The sequence below is a fragment of the Phalacrocorax carbo genome, chromosome 9, assembly GCF_963921805.1.
Source record: "Phalacrocorax carbo chromosome 9, bPhaCar2.1, whole genome shotgun sequence".
Classification (NCBI taxonomy): domain Eukaryota; kingdom Metazoa; phylum Chordata; class Aves; order Suliformes; family Phalacrocoracidae; genus Phalacrocorax; species Phalacrocorax carbo.
The window spans coordinates 31,751,736-31,773,741 of record NC_087521.1 but is presented as its reverse complement, the minus strand read 5'-3'; the positions used below and the strand labels follow the sequence as shown (position 1 = coordinate 31,773,741).

Genomic DNA, 22,006 nt, shown 5'->3' with positions numbered 1-22,006 from the left:
TGTGGTGTCTTATAACATATGTTATTAATAGTGATGACATGTTTAGGTTCTGAAGGTTTAAACAAGACCTCCAATATTTACATTTATGAAACTGGGAAATGATGAGAGCAGGACTGCGATTGGCCACCGAAGGCTCCAGCTGTGCAGGTATTCATCCTAACCCTCGCAGGTCAAAGCTTGCTGGCCAACTGTTACAAAAACATAACGCAAAACACATTTTAGAAGCACTGCAAGACAAGTCAATACATGTTAATTATCTATTAATCTGCCCTTTTTTGCAGAGGGTAGTAGGAAGCACATGTGTTGGGCCTTGTGCTTCACAGAACCCCGTATACCCACAGTCCGCAGGGGTGATTGCACCCTTGCCTGGGTGATATGGGGAGCGCCAGGGGGCTCAGGTGCTCTAGGGAGTTACTCTGACTTAACAACACAGTACTTCTTCGCTGGAGCCATGTTTTTAACCTACAACAAAAGCAAGGTAAAACATGTTCACTTACATCTCAATAGAAGAGGTTTGAATTAATGCATTTTATCTGCCTTAACTGTCTTATCTGCAACAGATTAAGAACAGGCCTGTGCTCAGTAACTATGTTTTTGTTGACCTGTGGTAACTTAAACTGCTGTAACTAGATTGTGTCTCTGGGCCTTTCAAGTACAGGGCTTTTACATCTCTCTCTATCTGTGTTCTGTTTGAAAAACAGTATTTGGAATTTTTAGGCACTATTATAATTAATAAATAATGATCTCAGTAATTTAGAATTGCCACTTTTGAAAGCTGGGAAGAAAACATCATATGTTCAAAGTATTGCTAATTGTCTGTGCGTGCGTGTGTGTGTGTGTGTGTGTGTGTGTGTATTTTTGTGGGAAGAGGGGTGTGCTGCAGTCCTGAGTACCAGACAGACATAATTAGGATGATTAGTCAAGGCTGACTACACTATAAAATACAGGGAGCAAAGAATGGTGCTCGAATGATGCATTGTGGTGCTAGGAAATCATTTATGTCTAGAAAGGATAAATACAGAATCTTAAATGAATTATCATGTATTGTGTTTAGTAATAGTGGCAGAAAGAGTCTCATTTTGCATTCCTGGTGCACCTAAAATTCCAGGGCTAGGATTTTCAAAAGGGCAACCAACAGCTGTTGACTTTGCTTGCTTGACTAAGCTTCTCTTAGAAATTGTAGTGACACCAGTGGAGGTTTTCGGTTCTCCAAAAAGTGCAGGCATGGAAAACTGCAGCTTAAAGTGATGTCTCCTGTGAACAACACAGAGTTGCTGTGTTTATAACAGGTATGTGTAGGCAGCAGGGAACTGATGGCCACAAATGTGCCTACGGGCCCAGATGCCAAACTTCCCATATGTTTAACAGAACTAGGCATGGCCATGAGACCTCTTGGGAGAACACGACCATTCTTCATTCTTTACTTGTACTTCGCTTGGCACAATAGCATCCTTGAGGGCATCATCTGTTCATTCATAGTGTTGAATAAATACAACTTATTGAGTAAGTAATAAGCTGATGTTTCCTTCTGATCAGACAATTATGTCAGGTTTCAAAATGCCTTGTTTTGTAAATGTCCTCTTTACCAGAATGAAACAAAATGTATTGCCCTCACAAATCAACCACAAGACCTTCATGCATTAAAATCACAGTCCTATTCTCTGTATAAGCCCTAGCAATAATAGGAATGTCACTATGTATCTTCTGTCCAGTCGAGGGCAACGGCACATATGTATAAAATAGCCTTGAAAACTGATAATCTTTATACTACATTGTTTCGTGAGGTTTCACTACCTAGGAAGTATCTGTGAACCTTTTTATATCCCACTGTTGTCTGGAGGCTGAGAGTAGCAAGTAAAGGACTGAGCAATTATTATGCTTTATATAACAGTGATGTTATTTGCTGTAATCTCAAATGCTTGAATTAAAATACAGATAATAAAAAATACAACATGACCTCATGCTGCTATCTCTGAAATGGATGGTCACAGAGCACAGCCAGGAGCTTTGCAACATGTCACTTCTTTGGATCAGCAGTGAGCCCAAGTTAGCTGTTCCTTAAACTTCTCTGGGTATAGGAGATGTTATGGTTAGTCAGTTTATTTTATTTCTGCATTATTTTGAATTGAAATGTCACAATAAATAAACTCAGTGATAAAATATAGCTGAAATTATCCTTATGGTTAGGGATAAGGAAACAAATCAAATTACCTAATACATAATATTTTTCCCACACCTGTATTTCTGGCTTCCATTTACCCAAGAAAAGTTTTGAAATTTTTAGGGAATTTCAACCAAATCAGACAAACAGGAAGAAGGTTTAAAGTAAGGATTCAGAGAGGATTCCTACAGGTTTTATGGAAACAGGTGTCTGTGTAAAGGAGAAAGACACAAATGAATGCCCCCTCTGAGAGAAAGGCTGCAGCACCGCCTTTGCTGTATTAATAGAAATGGGAAATATATGAGAAACAGTCATACTGAGGACCCCAAGAAGAGGAGAAGTCTCTGCTGGAGTTCAGGCTGTATTAGACAAGGTATGATCCAAGCATGAGACAGCCACAGGAAACCAGTTTTCAGAAGTTACACAGTTCACAGAAGCCCTTTGTTTTAGACCCTCACCCCCAGAAATTACAATTCAATTTGAGCTCAGCATCATAAGAAAATGTCTATGAATTGGAATATTTGCATTACAGTCAGAACACTTAAGACCATTTTTATTTTGTTTTAAAGACTTGTTTTTATGAGTTCTACAAAGTTCCCTCAAAGGTTACACATAGAAGAAATAATTTGTTCTTAAATTTCTTAAAGTCAAGAAAAATCACCCAAATTTTATTTTCTTTTTAATAGCTAATGAATTTCAAAGTGATATTCACTGGAGTTTTTCAAGGCAAATGAACAAGTTAGGCATGCATCTCCTGCTGGCTTTCAGTGGGAACTCAACAATTCAGTCATATTTTTACTTTAAAAATCTCCCCCACCGGTATGCAAGTATTCATTTAGGCAGGACTGATTTTGTATAGAAGGAAGTGCCAGAACATTAACACAACTTGCAAATAACAGAGGGCTCAGCTGGGTGGTGAACTAGGTCCTGTCTCACCATGCCACAGCACTCTCACAACAGCTAATCCTGGATTTAGGCATCCAGCACTAGGAGTGCAAACTTGAAAAATGCAGCTGGTAACTTTTTGCTTTATTTTTATTTATGTCCTCTTCTAAAAAGTCTCCAGGCCAGCTAGAATTTCACAGCAAGGCACCCTGCAGTCAGTGGGAGCAAAGTAGTTGGTTGGAGTCGGAAAATTATGGAGAACCAGAATGATCTGATCTTCACTATTGATCCTCTTGGTTCATATTTTATTTCTGTTTTGGGAAGTTGTCACTGCCTCAGTGAGGCACCCCTTAAAGGTCACCCATGAAACTTTTCAGATGTTTAAGAGCCCTTGGTTTTCTCCAGTTCATCTGGTAACAAAAAGGTGGGGATAGCACAGTGCTGTCCCTGCCACAGGCGAGGCAGGACAGGCCCTGGGGAAGGGGAGCGTGGCACGGACTCGAGTGTGCGAGCGGCTGCTGGGGCCTGTATGCAGTGTGCTGGCTCTCCCGCACCCTTTCGTCAGGTTAGCTGGCAGTAGGGGCTCTGTCCTGGGCGTGACCCCAGTACAGGGTCTGTTACCTCTTCCTGAAATACAATTTACTGGTCCAGCACCTGAACAGCCTCAGGACCAGTGTTTTTCTTTGTCCTTGCCTAAAACAGTCCTTTCCTAGGGCTCTAACCCTGCAGTTCATTGCTTTGGGGACAAGGGATGGTGGAAGCACACAGAAACTCAGGTTTTGCAGAGCATTCTAAATTCAGGTATTGTTTTGAAGTCATTACTATAATCAACACCAAAATCATACAGACTCAGATGCACTTCCCTGCTTTCTTTGCTTTTGTGTGTCCTTTGGGATCAAGGCAGGGTTCTTGCAGGTCTGGCTCTTTCTCACTCTTACTGCCTATGCCTTCTCTTCAGGACTTGGGCGCCTTTTCTGCTCCTCTTTGGCTGGATTTCTTTATCTCAGCTGGTCTTGCAATTAACAAATATCCTTCTGTTATAAAAGCATGCCCCCATCTCCTGTTTCCTGCACATGGCGTCTTTCCCAGAACATACAGTCCCTTTGGTCTCTTCATTTTCAATTCCCCGCCACTGCTTTCTGCTATACCCTCCCTTGTCAGGTGACCCCGAGTGGCCTCCGAAGTCGCCAAAGTCCCTACCTGATGATCAGCAGCTTAGTTCTGTTCCCTCCCTGTCCCTTATTTTTTTTTATCAGACTTAATAAATGAGGTAGTAGCCTTCTCTTTCTTCAAGGCTGTTGCAGCTGAACAGGCTAGTGGCAATGTTTAATGATCCCTTTTTTTATTAGCCCTAGGCAAAGGCACAAAAGTTTCTCTCATTGCCTCCTGTGGATTCTGGGACACTGTAAGCCAAAGGGAGCCAAGAAAGAAAAAGATTGCCAGCCCAGAATGGAGTTTGTAGCCTCGCAGACATGCAGAGAGAGTCCCCTTGTAGCAAGCAGAATTCACAAGCTATATGTGGAGAGATTGCCCAAATTGTCACTTAAGTTAACATGAATTTTTATAGTCTTTCCCTAGGAACATATATTACTTTAACAAAATAAAAAGACTTTCCCCTTATCAAGCATTATTCTTTTACATTTACAGTTTGCCTGACATACAGCAGTAATATTCCATGGTTTGCTACAACTTATAAGTTTATGACCCTTCTGTGGCAGATCAGACTAAACATAATTCATTCACAGCTACTTAGTGTTCTGGGAAATAAACCCCTGAACTTAAATAACTATAGTGTGACCTCTGTAAAATATTATTTATGGGTTAAGAACTATTATTATGTACATATCAAGATGTGCCAAAGGTTATAAAACAAACACTAGTCAGCAAACTGCACTGTTTACTGGCCTAGTCACTCATGGCTTGCTTTCTGGTTATAGTATTACAAATATCTGTAAATGGAGAAAACTATTACTTGGCTGCCTTGGTAATTAGAATGAAGTTGATGCTATGGACCATTAAGGATTCAATAACAAATAATTCTCTGTCATAAACAGAATGCCAAAATACAGCTATGAAATCCAGTTGAAAAACATGGTGTTTTCCATTAAAAAATATTGATTGCCACAAGGGTGCAGCCAGTGTCAAAATCAGCAGGGAAATGACAGCCTTTCATCTGCTATTCATTTTGTAAATCAGTCGATCGAATGCAGGGACAGAGCTCCACACATGCATGTAAGGCTTCCAAAAGGGAATTTCAGGTTCTGTTTTTGATATCAACCAACCCACAAGGGTTTTGGGGAGCATGTGAGTGTGCATTCATTGCATGGCTTGTTCGTGTATAATCCACCTATATCAGAACACATCTTGTGCACAAGGCTCCTAAAATGTTTTACAAGCAGAGCTGTATAGACACATACATCAGAAATGTTCATATTAGTCAAAACCACATCATATAATTTTATGTGAGAAATATGTCATGCTTTATTCCCCCTTCCCCAAATGAACCCCCTCCCCCCCCAAAAAAAAAAAAAAAAGACAAAAAAGCTTTGAATGAAAATGAAAAATGAACCACCAACTCGATCCAGACAAGTTTTATAGCAGTCACACTTATGTTGCAGGACAAATCCTTATATCACTTTTTCAGACAGGAAAGTTCCCCAGAGATGTCAATGGGGTTTCAACAATTTCTGCAGTAAGGACAGACTTCAGTACCTGCATACAGGTTTTCCTGGCTCCCAAATCAAGTCTGGTAGTGCTCAGCTCACAAAAATCCCTTCCTTCCAACTTGGTCTTTAGACATCAGGGACAGTTTCAGGCATGTAAGGTAGATGCTAAGTAATTAGTATGGCAAAGCAAATAATTTTCAGCCCTCTGAAGAAAACTGTTATTAGCTCAGCATTTTTTTTTTCTTTTCTCCTTTTACTACAAAAACACTGCGTGAATAAGACAGCTGGTACCAAAATAGCAAACAGCTCTGTGGTAAGAGCTGTCCCTAGAGATGTTGAAGACCCAAATTCAAGTCCTTTTGCAAACCTAGGATTTATACCTTGGCACGCCACAACCTGTGAGAGTGCCTTGTCTGCTGACCTGTCTTTAATGCTGATCAAAATCCCTTCCTGGGCCAAACCAGGGTTCCCTCTGGGAGCTGGGTGGAAACCAGCACCTTTCCCATCAGAGGGCGTTGTTTTGGTGGAATGTTTCAATCCATTTTGCTGGACAATTCCCTGCTGCCCTGCCAGTTAATGACTCTTCTACTGTATTTACTGTGACGGACCTCAGGCTATTACATATCTTAACTTTTCCTTCATAATTTGATCATCAGTGACACCCCTGGAGCAATTCCAAATATTCACATAAGCTGTCATTTTCATTTGTTTGAGGCTGTTGCAGTTTCTTAGGGTATACAAAGTTGCATATTTTTCCCCCTCATCTGTTCTATCCTGGGGATATACTGTCCTACCTAATCCACCCAGTGCCCACCTTCCATATTCCACCTTCCCTGGCATCTAAAGAGCTGTGAGTAGGGAAGGAACTTTTGGAAAGTGGGTAGTAATGGAACGAACCTGAGAGGAAATTTTTCCTGCAGTTTCCAGTGTAAGAATGTAAATGAAAGATCCCAGTTTAGTAGAAGGCAAACTAAACAAACCAGATCGTGCACCAATATGGAGCAGAATGAGGGTAGGGAGTTTTCTTTCTGTAGCCAAGAGTTGTTTCTTCCCATTGAAGTGAGATGGAGTTGCATGAATTCCAGGATGATATCCCTAACCTGGATGAAAAATTGACCATTAGCGTAGCCAGTTACGTGAGCCAAACTGCTCACTAAGTGTTTCCAAGCTTCCCTTAGAATACATCAGGTGCAGACTTAGCCACCAGTCTCCAGGGATATGGAAGGTATTGAAACAGGCAGAGCTTGAAGTGCTGGGTGTATTTTCCACTGACATGAAAATAGGTGGCATTTCCAAATATTTGGCTCTTTTCACTAGGTCACAGTTTAGGCTAATGTTTACTCATGCTAGGTCCTTCCTGTGACCTGCTTTAGTTTAGCTGAAACTGGACTGCAGGGGACCTGGCTTTCAGAAGAGCTGTGTATCCAGGTTTGTAACCTCGCCGGAAAAAGCAAACCACAGCGAAACAAGGGCACGCTGTGAACATATGGTATTTGAGGTAGTGTGAGCCAAGGAGGAGGACCCTGGTAGGGGAGCTGGGTGACCAAGGTCCTACTCCTGGCTCTATCCCATCTGCAGGGTAGTCTTGGGCCACCACTTTTTCCGTCTTTGGTTTGTTTTCCTTCTTCCCTTATGCTTCGTCTGGTTTTATTGCGAGTTATGTAGGACAAGCTGTGTTCTTCTTACTAGGTGTTCATCCAGTTCCTAGCACAAGGCAGTCCTATGCTTATTCGACTCCCCTCAGGCACTGCTAAAATGCAAATAATATTAGAGATCTGAACATTTTTTCTCTTATCTCTTCAATAAGACTAAATATGTATTTTAAACGTGAGCTCCTGTGGGCCTCCTGGTTTTTTTCCATTTACTCCCCAGAGTAATTTTCAGCTTTGATTGCACAGGAGGCTTAAACATTTATGTCCTTGGAAGAGTCTGGAGCTGTTAGTTGAAAGCACAGCCGTATGCTGTGCGGTGCGGTCCCAGCCTGCCCAGGGGGCTGCTCTAACTAAACAGAATCAAATTAAAGCGCATCATAAAATTACAGCATGCTTTTCTGTAAAGTTTGAGTTTTACTTTCCTGGGCCTGGCCTTCAGGTTTCATTAGGAGCAGCACTAGCCGAGCTCCCTGCGCAGCACCGCTGCGGGGTGAGGGTACCCTCTAGTGGAACAGGCACCGGCAGCAGTGAAAAACGGCTGCCAAGGGAGGGCAGGGCTGCCCTGCCTTCCCAGGGTTTTTTTTAGGGCTGGTAAGAAATAAGTGGAAATGAAATGCTGACTGTAGACCCTGTCCATCTGTGCTCTTCACCCTGTGCAAGGGTGACAGGGTGTGGGTGGGTGCTGGGGTGATGTTTAAAGGGAGATGTGCGTTGCCTTAGCCCTTCCAAAATAAGGGCTTTGTGGTTCTCAGGCCTGGAGGGAATAGTGCAGTGCAAAGAGGGACAAAACATGGTTAGTATTTCCTCCTGTCTGCCCATAGTGCTGGCATGGTGGTACCCTAAAGGCTTATTCTCCAGGCTTCAGGATCACACAGGCTGAGCATGACACTTGCACAGTCAGTTCTCTTCACACTGGCTGCTGCTGCTGCAAGAATTGCTACCATTGCCCGTGGAAGGGGTAGGCCTTCTGGAAAGGAAGACCCCCATCATGGGAGGCAAAGGAATTCTTTGGTGACCCAATTTTTGCAGTGTTTCCCTCTTCAAAGGGACCTAGTCCAGCACTGAGCTCAGCTCCCAGGCTTCCATACATGAGTGCCACACCACTGAGAGAAATTAATCTGGCTGCTCTCTGTCAAGCTGGGGACCTGGCTTGTTGTTTGCATTTGGATCTCAGCAGTCTGCAGTCCAGTTTGACTCTCTTTTCACTACCAAAAGTTACTCTTCTGGAAGGGCTGACTTTTTTAAGCAATACAAGGACATTGGCAATACAGCTGATTTCTCGAAGGAGATATCTTATAATATCTAATGACAAGCACAACATGCATGCAAAAGGATGCTCTCATGAGGATGCTTTCATGCTGCAAACGCCTAAGCTTCCTTCCCTTGTGCAGCATTGTACTTCTCTTGCTTTGCCTGATGGCTGGCGGTACTTCACTAGCTGTTGCTTCGTTTGAAACCAGAAGGGGTAGCTCCATCTAGAGGTCTTCCATAGAGACGAAAACCTGGTTTTCATAGCTCCGCCCTGAAGAGCTTCTGTCTGATGCAGTGTTGTGTACCTGGGGGTGCTTTCTCTTGTGCAGTGTCGCTACACCTTCTAGTTTTATAAATTCTAAGACTTTGTAACAGGGCCTCGAAGTTTTAGAAAAATCCAAAGATATTCCTTTTTTCCCCTGCTTAGTATTCAAAGTGAGCTGCAGCTCAGCAGGAACATCCATATGATCGCAGTTTGCTGCCTGTCTGCTCTTTGGGGCTTCCCAGCAGAAATGGGATGGGCAGGGAAGTCCCGACTACTGTTTCTCCCTGCTTCTTCACAGACATTTCAGAATTTCTCAGTGCGATACGTGAGAGAGGGCTGTGCTTGAGCCTATACTGGTATTTAGTGGCTGAGCCTAGACTCTGAATTCAAAAGAAGAGGAGAGTATCGCTGTGGTAACCACCACGGAGTGGGGATGGGGACATGCAGATAACTTTTACTTGTAGGTGCGCACCCACAGAGGTGTTATTTTAAGTAATTAGGAAGCTAACAATTTGTCTCAATGAGTACTTGGGATGGCATCTAGGTATCACACCGTTCTTGTGATTTACTGAAATTTTAAAGCTCTCAGTAAAAGTGCATGCACAGCATGTTTTCTTCCTGTCAGAAGTAATTAAAGCAGAAACATAGATTCATCTGATGCACAGCATATCCCAGAAGTGCAGCCCTGCCACAGTGTTTTAATCATATGCTGGGGGAGGTTTTGGGGTTTGGTTCTGAAGCAAGAGGATAGTTCCTTGTAATGGACAGAAGAAAAAAAAAAATCTATATTCCTTATGTAGAATTTAAAGGTTAATAATGCCCAATACCTCCTATGCATTTCTTTTTCTTCTAGTCACCTAGTCCAGGTAATTTTTCCCTTCTTCCTTTGACCACTCTTTGTCATTATTGTATTCTCTACAGTACACTCACCTCAGTATATTTTTAACTCCACTAATTCTAAGCCCTTTCTGCTGGCTTTTCAATTTCCATCTGCTCTATAAGGATTAAAGATGATAGCTCCTGTAGTTACTAGAAAATGTACAGATAAATAGAGATTATTGGTGAACTCCTGCATTTCAGTGCAACAGAGTTCAGCACTTGAGATGACGAGAAGAATGTGCAGTTCTCGGCAGATGGGACTTTTTTTAAATGAGAAAAAGGAATTTAATGAGAGCCATGGCAGGAAACTGAAAGATCAGGCTAAGTCTTGATCAAAAAAAGAACTTTGAGGGCTTGCTGATCCTTTGCCAGTGTTAAAGGAGTCAACTCAGGTATTATTAGCTACTATAACGAGTCTACAACCTGTACTCATAATAGTCCCATAACGTTAATACATTTCTTTTTCTCTCTTCTTTAGCCTACTTACTGTTAAACAATATCTACTATTGTTTTAGTGCAGGTCATAGTTCAGTCTTTTGAGGACTTAAATACGAAGTTAAACTACTCAGGAAAAGAAAAACATCCTACTTCTTAAGGAATAATATTCATATTAGATAAACAGTTCTGGGGAACATTTGGAGTGTTAGTTCTTAAACAGATCTTTGGCAACCACTGCAGTGGTTTTGTTTACCAAGCTCTCTATCATTTGCTGTTTCATCTATTTCAGTTTCAGACTCTTCCATGAGGGCCAGGCAGTTGGGCACAGTTCATGCTGGTTTCTCATGGAGATTAGTCCTCACTCAATGCCAGCAGATAGGGGTGTCACTTTGTCTTCTCAAGGCCAGAGCGTGGCAGCCCCTGGAGCTGCCTGCCAAACTTCTGTGTATCTCCTCAGCAACACAGCCCCCAGCTCTCCATAGCCAGCAGAGTTCTTCTCCCAGAGACATTGTGTTGACACCTGCACAGGTCTAGCGCAGCTGGGAGTCTGTCCTGTTGATCCAGGAGCATGCAAGGTTTATTTGGCGGTGGCAGGTACCTGCTTCCAGAAACTATCTTAGCATCTTTGACCTCAGAGATGTGCATCTGTGCCTGATCAGGGGTGTGCTGCAGAGACAAGGACACCACAGGTTTGAAAGCTAAGTGCTTGTTCTCACTAAAATCTTGCTTCTCTGATAGGGAACCCTGGGGCTAAGTCTCCTCAATCTGAAATAAAGCTACATGCAGTTGTAGCGAGGGACCCTGGCCTGGTTTTCCCTTCTGATTCTTAACATAATTTCCTAATTCACTTTCTTTTAAAATGAGCTGAATGCATCTAGGGCTTGTCGACTTAGCTTAAGCAGCAGCTCCTGACCAGAGTAATATGGAGAGTATGAAAAAAGGTATCTTACAAACAGAAGGATCAGCCTGCTGGTGTGCTGTGGCCGGGCGCACTGGCAAATCAGTATGTGCTCTTCAGTTGCTGTGGCAGGATCTCTTCCTTTCTGAGCTGACACCCAGATCCTCGGAGAAAGAAAAATGATCCAGTGAGAGCAAAGAGAAGGAGTAACATGCTGCACAAAGTACAAAGTGACTGCTAGAAAGACCCATTTCTGCAAGAGGAGGTCAAGGGAGAAAGAGAGGAGACAGGAAAGGAGCTTGGCACAACGGCACAGGATCTCATTCAAGAGCAGGGATTGGGGCACTCCACCTTTTTGTGACAGAGGTCTAGATCACAGCTCTGGCACCTACTTTCTGTATGTAAAGCAAGGACTGTGGGGTCTCCTCTGTTTTTGAACAGTCCTGCTGTTTATGGAAAATCCTCAGATTTAGTATGTGCTGAGCTGTACCAGGAGCCGAAAGAGGCAGAGATGCTCTTTTTATTCTACCCTGTCACTGCAAGGTAAGGAGAATGCATACATGGCCAGTGATCTGGGGCCATTCCCCTCAAGTCTCCGCTGATGCTGATGTCAGCTTCTTAATGGCATAATGTGCACATCCTTGCGCTTCTTAAATACTTAAATTTCTTGTCTGACTGGTTTTGTTGCACAATATCTTAGCACGTGCTAGCTTGGGAAAGAGGGTAGAAAGGAAGTTGTTATCAGAAGCTGATAGGAGGGAGGTTGTACCAGAAGTACCTTGTTTATAGGCAGGAGCAGATAAGTATCTTTCAGTCTTCAGCACCACAACGCTACACATCCCTATGAACATACCAGGTGAGACACAGGCATGGGCACATGGAAGAGGCTTTAACCTCTGCCCCAGGGATAATAAAAACACTTTCCAATCACCTGTGCTGGTCATACAAAATAGCAGTGTCTTGAGCCTGTTCTTATCAAAATCTCTCACCTTTTCCCTCCTGATGCTGCATTGGATCCATTGGCTGCCGTAGCATCCAAATGGGTTTGCAGATAGCACCTGGCTGTTATAATTTGGCCAAATTTGCACTCCATGACCATCCTCTGACCACTTTGTGTGTAATCAAACCATGACAAGACCCTATTTCACAAGGCAAATGAGAAGAGGACTGGTGGGGCAACTCCAGTGCAACATGTTCAGATCCCACATTGTGAATCACTTTATTTGGAGGAGCGTGGCCTTTCTTCTTCAGAGAGGTAAGCACTGCGTGTGCCACTGATAGGCTGTGCCACAGTGATGGTTGTGGCCCTGTCTTTCTGATTGACCCAAGCCTCTAGTGAACAGGTAGGGTCATTTAAACGAGGTGCACACTTGTGCCTTTGTAGGAGAAGAGAAGAAATTATAGCTACCATTAATAACTGCAGGGCAGTAGAAAAAGACCAATAGCTCAGAAATTGAGTTATTTCAGTCTCATTAAATATACCCATCTGCACAGAGGGTAAACCAGAGTCACGTCACATAGCTCCACCTCTGAAGTACTGATAGTTGTCTTGCAACACCAGACAGGCCTAACACTGATTGGTTGGAGTCTGGAAGATCCTGCTTCCAGAGAGCACTGACAACACATTTCTGGGTGTCTCCTCCCTCGTTTGTGTATCATGGCACTGCAGGTTGAAGAAAACTGCTCAGACTGCTTGATGAAAGCCACTTTCATGGCCAGCCGCTGCCAGTTCTTCATGACAATTTGACACTGGTATTGTTTTTCCACTGCTTTGAACTGAATCAGCGTGAAGAAAGCAGACCAAGTAAGGTGTGCGTCAGGGGTCTTAAGCATTCAGATTGTGGAAGGTCTTTCGTATCTTGATAATACTGGGTAATACTCTTCACATAAAAGCATTTGCAAGATTGTGGATCTCAGCTTATTTGCAAACCACAAGGCCAGAAGAGACCTCTCAAATTATCTGGACTAAACATTTGTGCAAGACAGAAAGAGATCACCCTTACTTGATGCATCAGTCCCAACGAAGAGGAAGTAAAAGATATTTTTGAACTTGACTGTTGGATTTCAGTGAATTAGAGAGAGATAACCATGACTGAAGCCGATTTTTACAGCCTCCTAGATACACATTAATGTATCTTAAATCCCATTATAGTATATGTGGGTGGACGTGGCTGCCTAACAAAAAGATACAGAAAAAGCAGAAAAGCAGAGGCCGCTCAGGACACCTGGTGCCTCGGAGCCCTCTGGCTCGAAGGAGAGGTTTGTTGGGCTGGGTGGGGCTGGCATGTGAACTGACTGTCGACATAGGTGGCTTGAACCCATTTCTGAGTGTGTCAGTCATGTTTGGGAATAAGTGAGGAGCTGAATTATAAATAATAGGGCAAGACTGCTGGGAAAGAAATAAACCCCAGTAAACCAAAACAATCAGTTTGTTCTCCAGTGTTTCCTGTACAAGTAATAAAATCTAATAACTGAGTTGCTGTTAACAGTTAATGACCACTGCATTTGTTAATGGACCCAGACAAATGAGAGCAGTTTAATACAACAAACAGGCCATTAGTTGTATTAATGGTTGGCTTGTAGGAGTTAGTGCTCTTATAAACTATATTCTGCAGTTTATAATACCAGCACTTTATAAAATGACCTGGTGTTTTCCAAAAAATAAAAAATAATAAGGATCAGGTGAGCTCCAATTTAGTAGTGGAAAATAAGTATGCATGCTAATGGAGAAAAGCTGATATTCGGCTAAATCTCTTTTTCTAGTTTGCACTGAATAAATCAGGAGCAACAGCAGACATACAAACCAGGCCTGATTCTTGTATAGCTTAAATCAGTGGCAGCTTTGCTTTTGACTTCACTGAGTTTTGGATTGATCCTGTAATTATTATCATTAGAGAGGAATTTGATCTTTTTTCTTCCTTTTCTTTTTTTTTTCCCCCAGACCACAAATGATTCCACACATGGGATATTCAGTTTTTAGCAGCTGTCATTATTTAGAGGTTTAACAAGCACTCTTATAGAAAGAACTATAAAAGGGAAGTTGTATAAATAGACTAAAATTAATAGAGGAACCAAATAGAGTTAGTTCCTGCTTCACTAGCCTCTACAGCTCTTTTAATTTTTGTATTTTTAAAGTGTATTTAACTGCAGTTCCATTTACAAGAAACGTCAGTAGCATTTTTGCAGTGGTAGTTGTGAAAGTCAAAGTTTTTCCATTGCTTTACAGACTCACTTCTGAATGTAACCAGTGTTCAGTAGAAATTTAAAGTGGAGGAATTTAAGCATTTGCCCTTAACTTGCCAAATGGGGACGATACCAAATTATTACAGAATTACAGGTTACTGGTGAAGGGAATAATGCACACTTTGGTAGGAAAGAGAATTGGAGGTTTTCACATGGTGCATGAATGGGCTCTAATTTGTGTATAGCTGTAGTGTGAGATGAGGCCGAGCTTAAATCATGAACTTACAACAGGGCTTAGCCAAGCTCTTTGGCTTCGTTTGTGGAGCCAAACTGCAAGTTTTCCAGATGGACTCCCAAAAACAGAAGAGACAACTTGCATAAACCTATCCTTAAGGTTATTGTGACCTGAAGGAAGAATGCAAGAGTGAACTCGGAGAGTTGTTCCCGTCTTTGGCCATTCATCCACGTGCAGGGAATGGTGCCTAAGCCAGCCTAAAGAGGTGTCACTCCTGAGTGTTCTTACTTAGATATGGAAATTACAGCCCAGAGGAATACAATAGGCACACTGGGTCCCTCCTAGATTCATCATACCTCAGCCATGCTCTTCCAAAGAGCAGCCAGTAACTGAGGCTTCAGAGTAAGATGCTTAAGCTGGAAAGCATAAGGAATAAGAGAAATGCAGACTGGTTCTTCCTCTGCTAAATCCCCTCAGCTGACAATTTGTGGTTTAAGAAGTTCCTGGGTCAGGGTTTATCTCATGGTAGGTAGCTGCTAGTAAGTCTATTCTCCATAAAGAGCTGGCCCTTTATGAGGCTATTTATATTTCTGGCTTCCATTTTTGGCAATGAATTCTATACTATAATTATGCATTCTGTGAAAAGGTGTTTGCTTCTGTATGTTTTAAACTTGCTACCACAAAATTTCAGCAAGCATCCTTTAGGTCTTGTCTGGGAAAGAATGAAAAATCCTTTCCCATTCATGCAGCTCATATGCTTTATGATTGTACAGATCTCACTCACATTTTCCTCTTCAGTCATTCTTTCCCAGACCCAGAAATCTTAAGCGAGGCACTCTCTCTCCCTTCCCAACCATGTTTCATACCTTTGATCACCTTCATTATCTTCTTCTTTGCCTTTTCTAGTTCTACTCTGCATTTTTCGCACTAGATGGAGAAGCAATCTTGCACACAAGACAAATGGTATGGGTGTATCACTAATACAGTGCCTGAGTGACAGTTCTGGCTTTGCTCTTAGTTCTGTTTCTAATAATTTCTAATAGTCTACTTATCTTTTTGATAGTTGGTGAGCACTAAGCTGTTTTTTCCAGGGGGTTCTCTACCACTACGCTAAAATCTCCTAGAGTGGTAGAAGGTTAGTAAGATTGCCTGTTACCTGTTTGTTTATCCTGCAATTTACCTTTAATTCAGCTTGTATCACCTCACATACTTTATTTTGTATTTGTTGCCATTGCATGCCGTCCACCATTCTGCTGCTCAGGCACAACATCAGGAGATCTGTTCATTCTTCTCAGCAGATTTCTTGAACAACTATGCGTCATTGCCCGACTGCTCAGGAAATCACGCAGGCTTGGCAGGAAGCGTTAGGAAGAGCTCAGCCTCCCTGAACACTTGAGGGCACAAAATGAATCAACTTGCCATGTGTGGAGCCTGGTTTCTGAGGTCCTGCTGAGGAAGAGAAGAGAAGCCATGCTCCTGCAGACCTGCCTGGCACCGAGAGCCGTGCAAGGAGGATCAATGCAGCCATCACCAGATGGTGCTGCTGCATTCAGCCTTGCAAGGTCATTGTGTGCAGGGATGTTTTGATTCTTGGAAGAAAATACTGGACTGGGGATGTTTTTCCACTGCTTGGCTGTCTGGAGAGTAGGCAGGGTGTGTTCTGACTTCATGTCACTACTCAGTTCTGAGAAGAGGACATTCGGGCTTTGGCTGGGAGTTTAGAATAGGGGTGTGTTCAGATGCTGTTTGAGATGATCTGTTCCAGACTGGTTCAAGTAGATAAACAAAGTTAATTAGATTCACCCCATATGAGTCCACAGGATTGATTTTTTCCTCCAATGGAAAACCGGCTAGCAATGGGTACTGCAGCTCATCAGAAATATTTATTACTATAGCTCCCCTGTTTTTTCCATAAGTTTTACAATACTTGCTGGGTTTTTTAAAGGCCCAGGTACAGGAATCATATTATCACATGAGATTCCAGTGACCCACTGGATTGAAAAAGTTCTTTAAGTCCCCTTTCCTATTGCTGTTATATGTGAAACTTCAGTGCAGCAAAGTACTTCACCTTTTGTGATTAAGCAGGTGAAATGGCACTGTCTGGACCTTTAACTAGCAGATTTTGGTCTTCTCCCTGTTTGTGCCAGTAAATAGGTGAGCCTGTTGTTACTTCTGACAAGTTGCTTGGGAAGGCTTTCAACTCTGCTTCCTCAGAAGACTGAGGAAAAGGTAAAAAGAAAAATTTTTACAGTATTACAGCAGTTTGTGATTGTAATTAATGTTTATCTACTAACTATAGTGTCCAACCTCCAAGAGCTCCTGTGAATCTACGTTGATATTCTGCAAAGGGTTTATCTGCGCTGTTGCGGGAGCCTACAGTGGTCTTAATTTTCATAAGGCAAAGGGATCCAGACAAGAAACTTAGAGGCAAACCAGACATGCTGCACTAAGCCAAAATGTGTTATTTTTAAGTCCCCATTCTTCAATTCTATTGCACTGAGCTCTTTGAAGGCTTCTGAGCAAAGTAAAATCTGTTTGACGATTTGAAGTTTAGAGAGTGAACACTCCAGCCTTTGTAAGGCCTTCAACGTTGTCCTATGGACATTCACGCTGGATGCTTTAAAGTTCAGGCTCTCTTTAGTCTTGTCTGTGGCCATTGCAGAGGGTCCTGGTGAAGTCCTCTAAGAACTGTGGGTTGTCCATGATGGGCAGTATGGACTGTCCTGGCTCATATGGACTCCAAGGGACAGCTCACAACTAGGAAGGATAGAGGTGATGAAAATGCAAAATGACAAATAACGATGCTCTTGAGATGGTAAATAAGGGGCTTTTTCATTTTATGGGGTCATGAAAGAAGAACAGTGGCAAATCAAGAAATTAAAGTGACAGCAGATATACAGCTGATAAAAAGAAGTATTTATTTCTGACAGCTCACTACTGTGGGATGGAGGAATCCAAGAAGGTATGAAGATTAAGAACAGGGTATCTGTAGGGAAAAGAAAGCTACCCAGAATGATCATCACTATTGCTACAATGCATTTCAAAAGGAACATCAACCCAACAAAAAAAAATCCTAAATCTTTAAGTCTTGTGGGAAGAGCCTACTCTGTGTTTGCTTGGCCATACCTTCTGTCAAAAGGCCTGGGGCTGGACAGTCCTGGAGACAAGATCCCAGACCCTGTGGTGCCTGGATTTTGTGGAGTTTGGCAATTTCTGAGATTAAGCCTGTGTTCCTCCCCTGGATGAACTGTCCTAACCAAGCTTAAAAAATTCTTAAACACTTCTTTCTCCGTCTGACAGTGACAGATTGATGAATTTACAAGCCTTTGCAAGGGGACCTGTCAAAAAGTCTGATTTAAGGGTCTACAAGTTTTTCTGGCAGAACTGTTGCTTCCATGTGAGGAATGATCACATTACTGAACCTGTTCCACCTGCTCTCTCCTGACGAGGCAGTAGGAGGCTGGAAGGAGCCTTAGCTCAGTGCTCCTGCAAAAAGGGGAACATCTGGAAGGAAAAAAGGGTATGGGGAGGAAGGCAAGGAGGAGAGGGGGTGGGAAACCAAAGACAGTCTGCTAGGAGATGGGTAGAATGTGAAAGATGAAGGGCTGAGGGGGGAGGAATAGGCTGAAAAGGTAAAAGAAAAGAAAAAAGGAAAGCAACACGCACACACAAAAGAGGCTGCCTGCTCTCAGCCAGCCTTGGCACCATCCAGCTGCGGCAGAGACATTCCAATGGTCACATCTTCGCTGCGGGGATGGCAACCTCGTTCAGACATTGGCCAAACGGCATCACCGGGAAAGCAGGGTTTCCTTGTTCCCCCACCCAGTCTGCACCAGATCACTGTGAACTCCGGAGAGTAATTAAAAGTATTTAAATTCAGACTTTATTAAGTGCAATGAAAAACCAAAAGAAAGCCACCCCAAAACAAACCCTGCGTGTCGAGTGCCAGGAATGTTAATCACACGCAATTAATCCCGAACAGCAGAGTTGTAACAATAAACTTATCGATAGCAAAAGCGGCTCCCCCTCGCTCTCCGCCTCCCGGCGGGGCTCCTGGCTGCTGCCGGCCGCACCTGTGCGAACGGCGGGGGGCACCGCCCGGACGGCACCGGGCTGAGCCGAGCTTAGCCGAGCGGAGCCGGGCGAGCGCCCTTCCCGCCCGCTCCCCGCCGCGGGCCCGCCCTCTCGCCGCGGGCTCGCGGCTCCTCCCCGCCCGGCGCAACCCCACGCCCCAGGTGTCCCGCGCCGCGCCGCTCCCCCTCGGCAGGAGAGGCCCGAGCCGGACGCCGCGGCGGAGCGGGAGCGGGTCGGGCCGGGCGGCGGAGCGGCTGCCCGCTGCCGCGGGAGGTGGGCGGTGCGCGGGGGGCGGCGGTTCCGGGGCCCCGGCATGGCCCGGGGGCGGGCGCGCCGCCGCCGCCCGGCCCCCTGAAGAGGCGCGGCGGGGCTGGCTGCCGGCCCGGCTCCGCCGGAGAGGGGTCTGGCTCTCCTCTGGGCTCCCGGGCGCCCTGGGGGGCCGGCCATGTCCGGAGCCATGAAGTTCAACGGGTACCTGAAGGTGCGGATCGGGGAGGCCGTGGGCCTGCAGCCCACCCGCTGGTCCCTCCGGCACTCGCTCTTCCGTAAGGGCTACCAGCTCTTGGACCCTTATGTCACTGTCAGCGTGGACCAGGTGCGCGTTGGGCAGACCAGCACCAAGCAGAAGACCAACAAACCTACCTACAATGAGGAGTTCTCCGCCACGGTTACCGACGGCCATCAGATTGAGCTGTCCGTCTTCCACGACACCCCCATCGGCTACGATGACTTTGTGGCCAACTGTACCTTGCATTTCCAGGACCTCTTGCGCTCCGCGGGCCCCAATAACAGCTTCGAAGGCTGGGTGAGTAGCCGTCTCAAGCAGAAGCTGGAGCCGTGCTCTTCTCCGAATGAATGAAGGTGTTGGAAGGGTACTTGCAGAGCTGGGGCTTGTCCTTGCATGCCTGTGCTGCAGATGCACGCAGCCTGGCCTGTGTGTCTGCGTGTACGCAGGTGTACCTTTGTGTCTCTGTTTGTGCTCCTGTGCTTTAGATTTGCTTAGAATGCTATTTAGACTGCTGTTTCAGCTGATGTGTTTTGGGACCCTGAGAACAGAAAGTCTCAGCTGTCACAGCTTGAGGGTCAAGACCCTGTGGCTGAGGGCTGTGACGTCTCTCCTAGCAGACTAGCAGAGAAGAGACTTGGAGTATGTAACCAGCAAAGTACACCTGCAGACTCACACGATCATGTACCTTCCCTCTTTTGCTTAGCACAGAGACATACTTGCAAACTTGGATACCTGTCTCTTAGATTTGCTCAGATCTACACACCCTTGCACAACTGTTTGATGTGTGCATGCAAATTTCTTTGACTTCTTAACAGAATGGCAGGACTAGTCTTGTGTCTGTCATGTACACCACTGTGCTGGTTGAACGCAGTTTCACTTACAGCTAATTCTAGGTTATTTCCAAATAGATGTCACTTGCATCCGGCCCAGAGAACATCATTTATGTCTTAGACCTATGGTAAGTGAAAGGAATAGTTCAGGCTCTAAACTTGTGCCTTTGCTTCCCAGTACTGTACAGGAGGAAGCGACTGTATTAATCCAGACAGTAGTTTGCTTGTAAGTGTTAGGTTAAAAAAGAGGAGAAAAAAGGCATTTCTGCTCAGTAGAGAAGGTGCAGAAGAGCTGAGAATTTCTGAGGTTAGGATAGGTATTAACTTTTTGAGGCCAGGAAGTTCAGCACGTGTGGTCAGGTAACCACCACAATAAGATCAGACGTGGAGGAGGGAGAGCTGACACTGTAGAGAACAGATACGCATCTCGATCTTATCGCTGGGGAGAATGCTGGTGCTTTCTGTTCTCAGCCATGTCTGTGACTGAGGTGTGATGCTACACCCCTGGGGTGATTACAGGGAAATACCAGTCGCAGGATTGATTAATAAGTGTATATTGGTACTGTGTTGTTTTTTTTTTTCTTATGGTGTACTTAGGTACCCTATAGATAGGCTTGAGGTCATGCACTAATTAATGGTGGTGTCTCTCAGACAGTCGCTGATGTGATTTTGTGTTAGGCTGAGGGATCCAAGCTAGCCTCGAATGAGTTGGCTCAGGTGTTGCTCCTGACAGCCCAGCCAGAGCTGAGTTCACAGGGGTTTTGCTTTGTGGGTACGTATCCAGCTACCCAGGCGAGTTGTGCTGCTGGAGAGAAACTGCTCCTGGGACTTGTGCTAAAACAGTTTTAAATAGAGAACAGAGCCCATCAGGCCAGGGCAAAGGAGTGAGCTCAGTATAGAGAGCTGTGGTTTTGAGGATTTTCTTCGCGTTTGATTTGCTGAGGGTGTTTCCTCCTCGCTGTTGAGAGAGGCTCTGTCCTCTCAGGAGGCTGGAGTCCTGGTCGCGCTGGGTCTGGCTGCACGTGGGATTGGACTGCTCTGTTGCAAAGGTGGTGGCCTTATTTACATTACTAAAATATCTATAATAATATTGCCTCCAGTGTGGATGCGTGCGTGTCCAGGGGCCCACTGTTTCTTTCATTTCATCCATCCTGCAGTGCTGATTTTCAGGACAGGCGCAGTCTGTGGCCTGAAATGCTTGTTTGGACTTCGGTGAGGGGAAAGTTTTTTGTCCCTGCTGGATAGGCATGTGTTTCATGAACTCCTGGACCCATGAGTTGATGGGTGCAATGGGCTGGGAAAGCAGTGAGTTTTTTAACTAGACTGATGTAAACTGATGTTTTGTCTAGGCCTGTAGATAGAGGCTAAAAGCTGCTGCTCTCCTTTTCAGTTAATACCTAGAAATTACAAGTGGGGTGGATTTAGTGGGGAGTGGGCAAGTTCTGTTCCCCTTCTCCTCTCCCCTCTCTTTTGGCTTGCATAGTTTGCATCCCTCATAGCGTGCGGCCAGGGTCACATGATGACAGGGAACAGCATCTTTCCCTGATAATTTAATATGTCTTGATAAATCCAGCAAGGCTGTCACGGGGTTTTGTGTAATCAGAAAGATAGGAAATGCTGGTTTGTACTAATTCAAAGTCCATGAACTGCTGGCATGACACAAGACACCGCAAGGGATTTGCAGATGATTTGCAACACCTCCACTCTGAAATCCTTCATGCTGCCCTTTTTCCATCCCCAAAGCAAAAGCACATACAGGCAAAGAAGGAGCGAATGGAGCACGGGGAAAATTGGTGAATCCTCAAAGTTTAACCTGGCTTACGTTTACTTGGCTGTGCACAATTTTTCATTTTGATTTGAAATAGAATTTTTACATTCACTTTTCAAAGACAAGGACAACAACATTCTAGTAAACTCCAAATGCTCCATGCATTGATAACAGCCAAACGGGGCAGGGCAGCTGGCTGCCTCTGCTCCCCGAGCTCTCCTCTGGAGAGCTGAGCTGCTGGGGATTTCCCTGGACAGTCCCTCAGCTCACGTGCTGGCCTGAAAGTTTCAGTGGGAGCTCTCAGGCTCATGCT

At 44.4% G+C, this 22,006-nt stretch overlaps 1 protein-coding gene across 2 annotated transcripts in view; it reads left to right on the top strand.

The window, feature by feature from the left end:
• The first annotated feature begins 306 nt into the window (after positions 1–306).
• The window catches only part of PRKCH (protein kinase C eta), a 137,641-nt gene continuing 115,941 nt past the window's right edge, over positions 307–22,006 (top strand). The window contains exon 1 of one of the 2 annotated variants that reach the window (XM_064460978.1): positions 307–478. In XM_064460978.1, the coding sequence (XP_064317048.1) occupies positions 452–478 (27 nt within the window). In that variant the 5' untranslated portion in view covers positions 307–451. Of the gene's footprint in view, positions 479–18,694; positions 19,393–22,006 lie in introns of those variants that run through there. The other variant, XM_064460977.1, reaches the window with a different exon arrangement.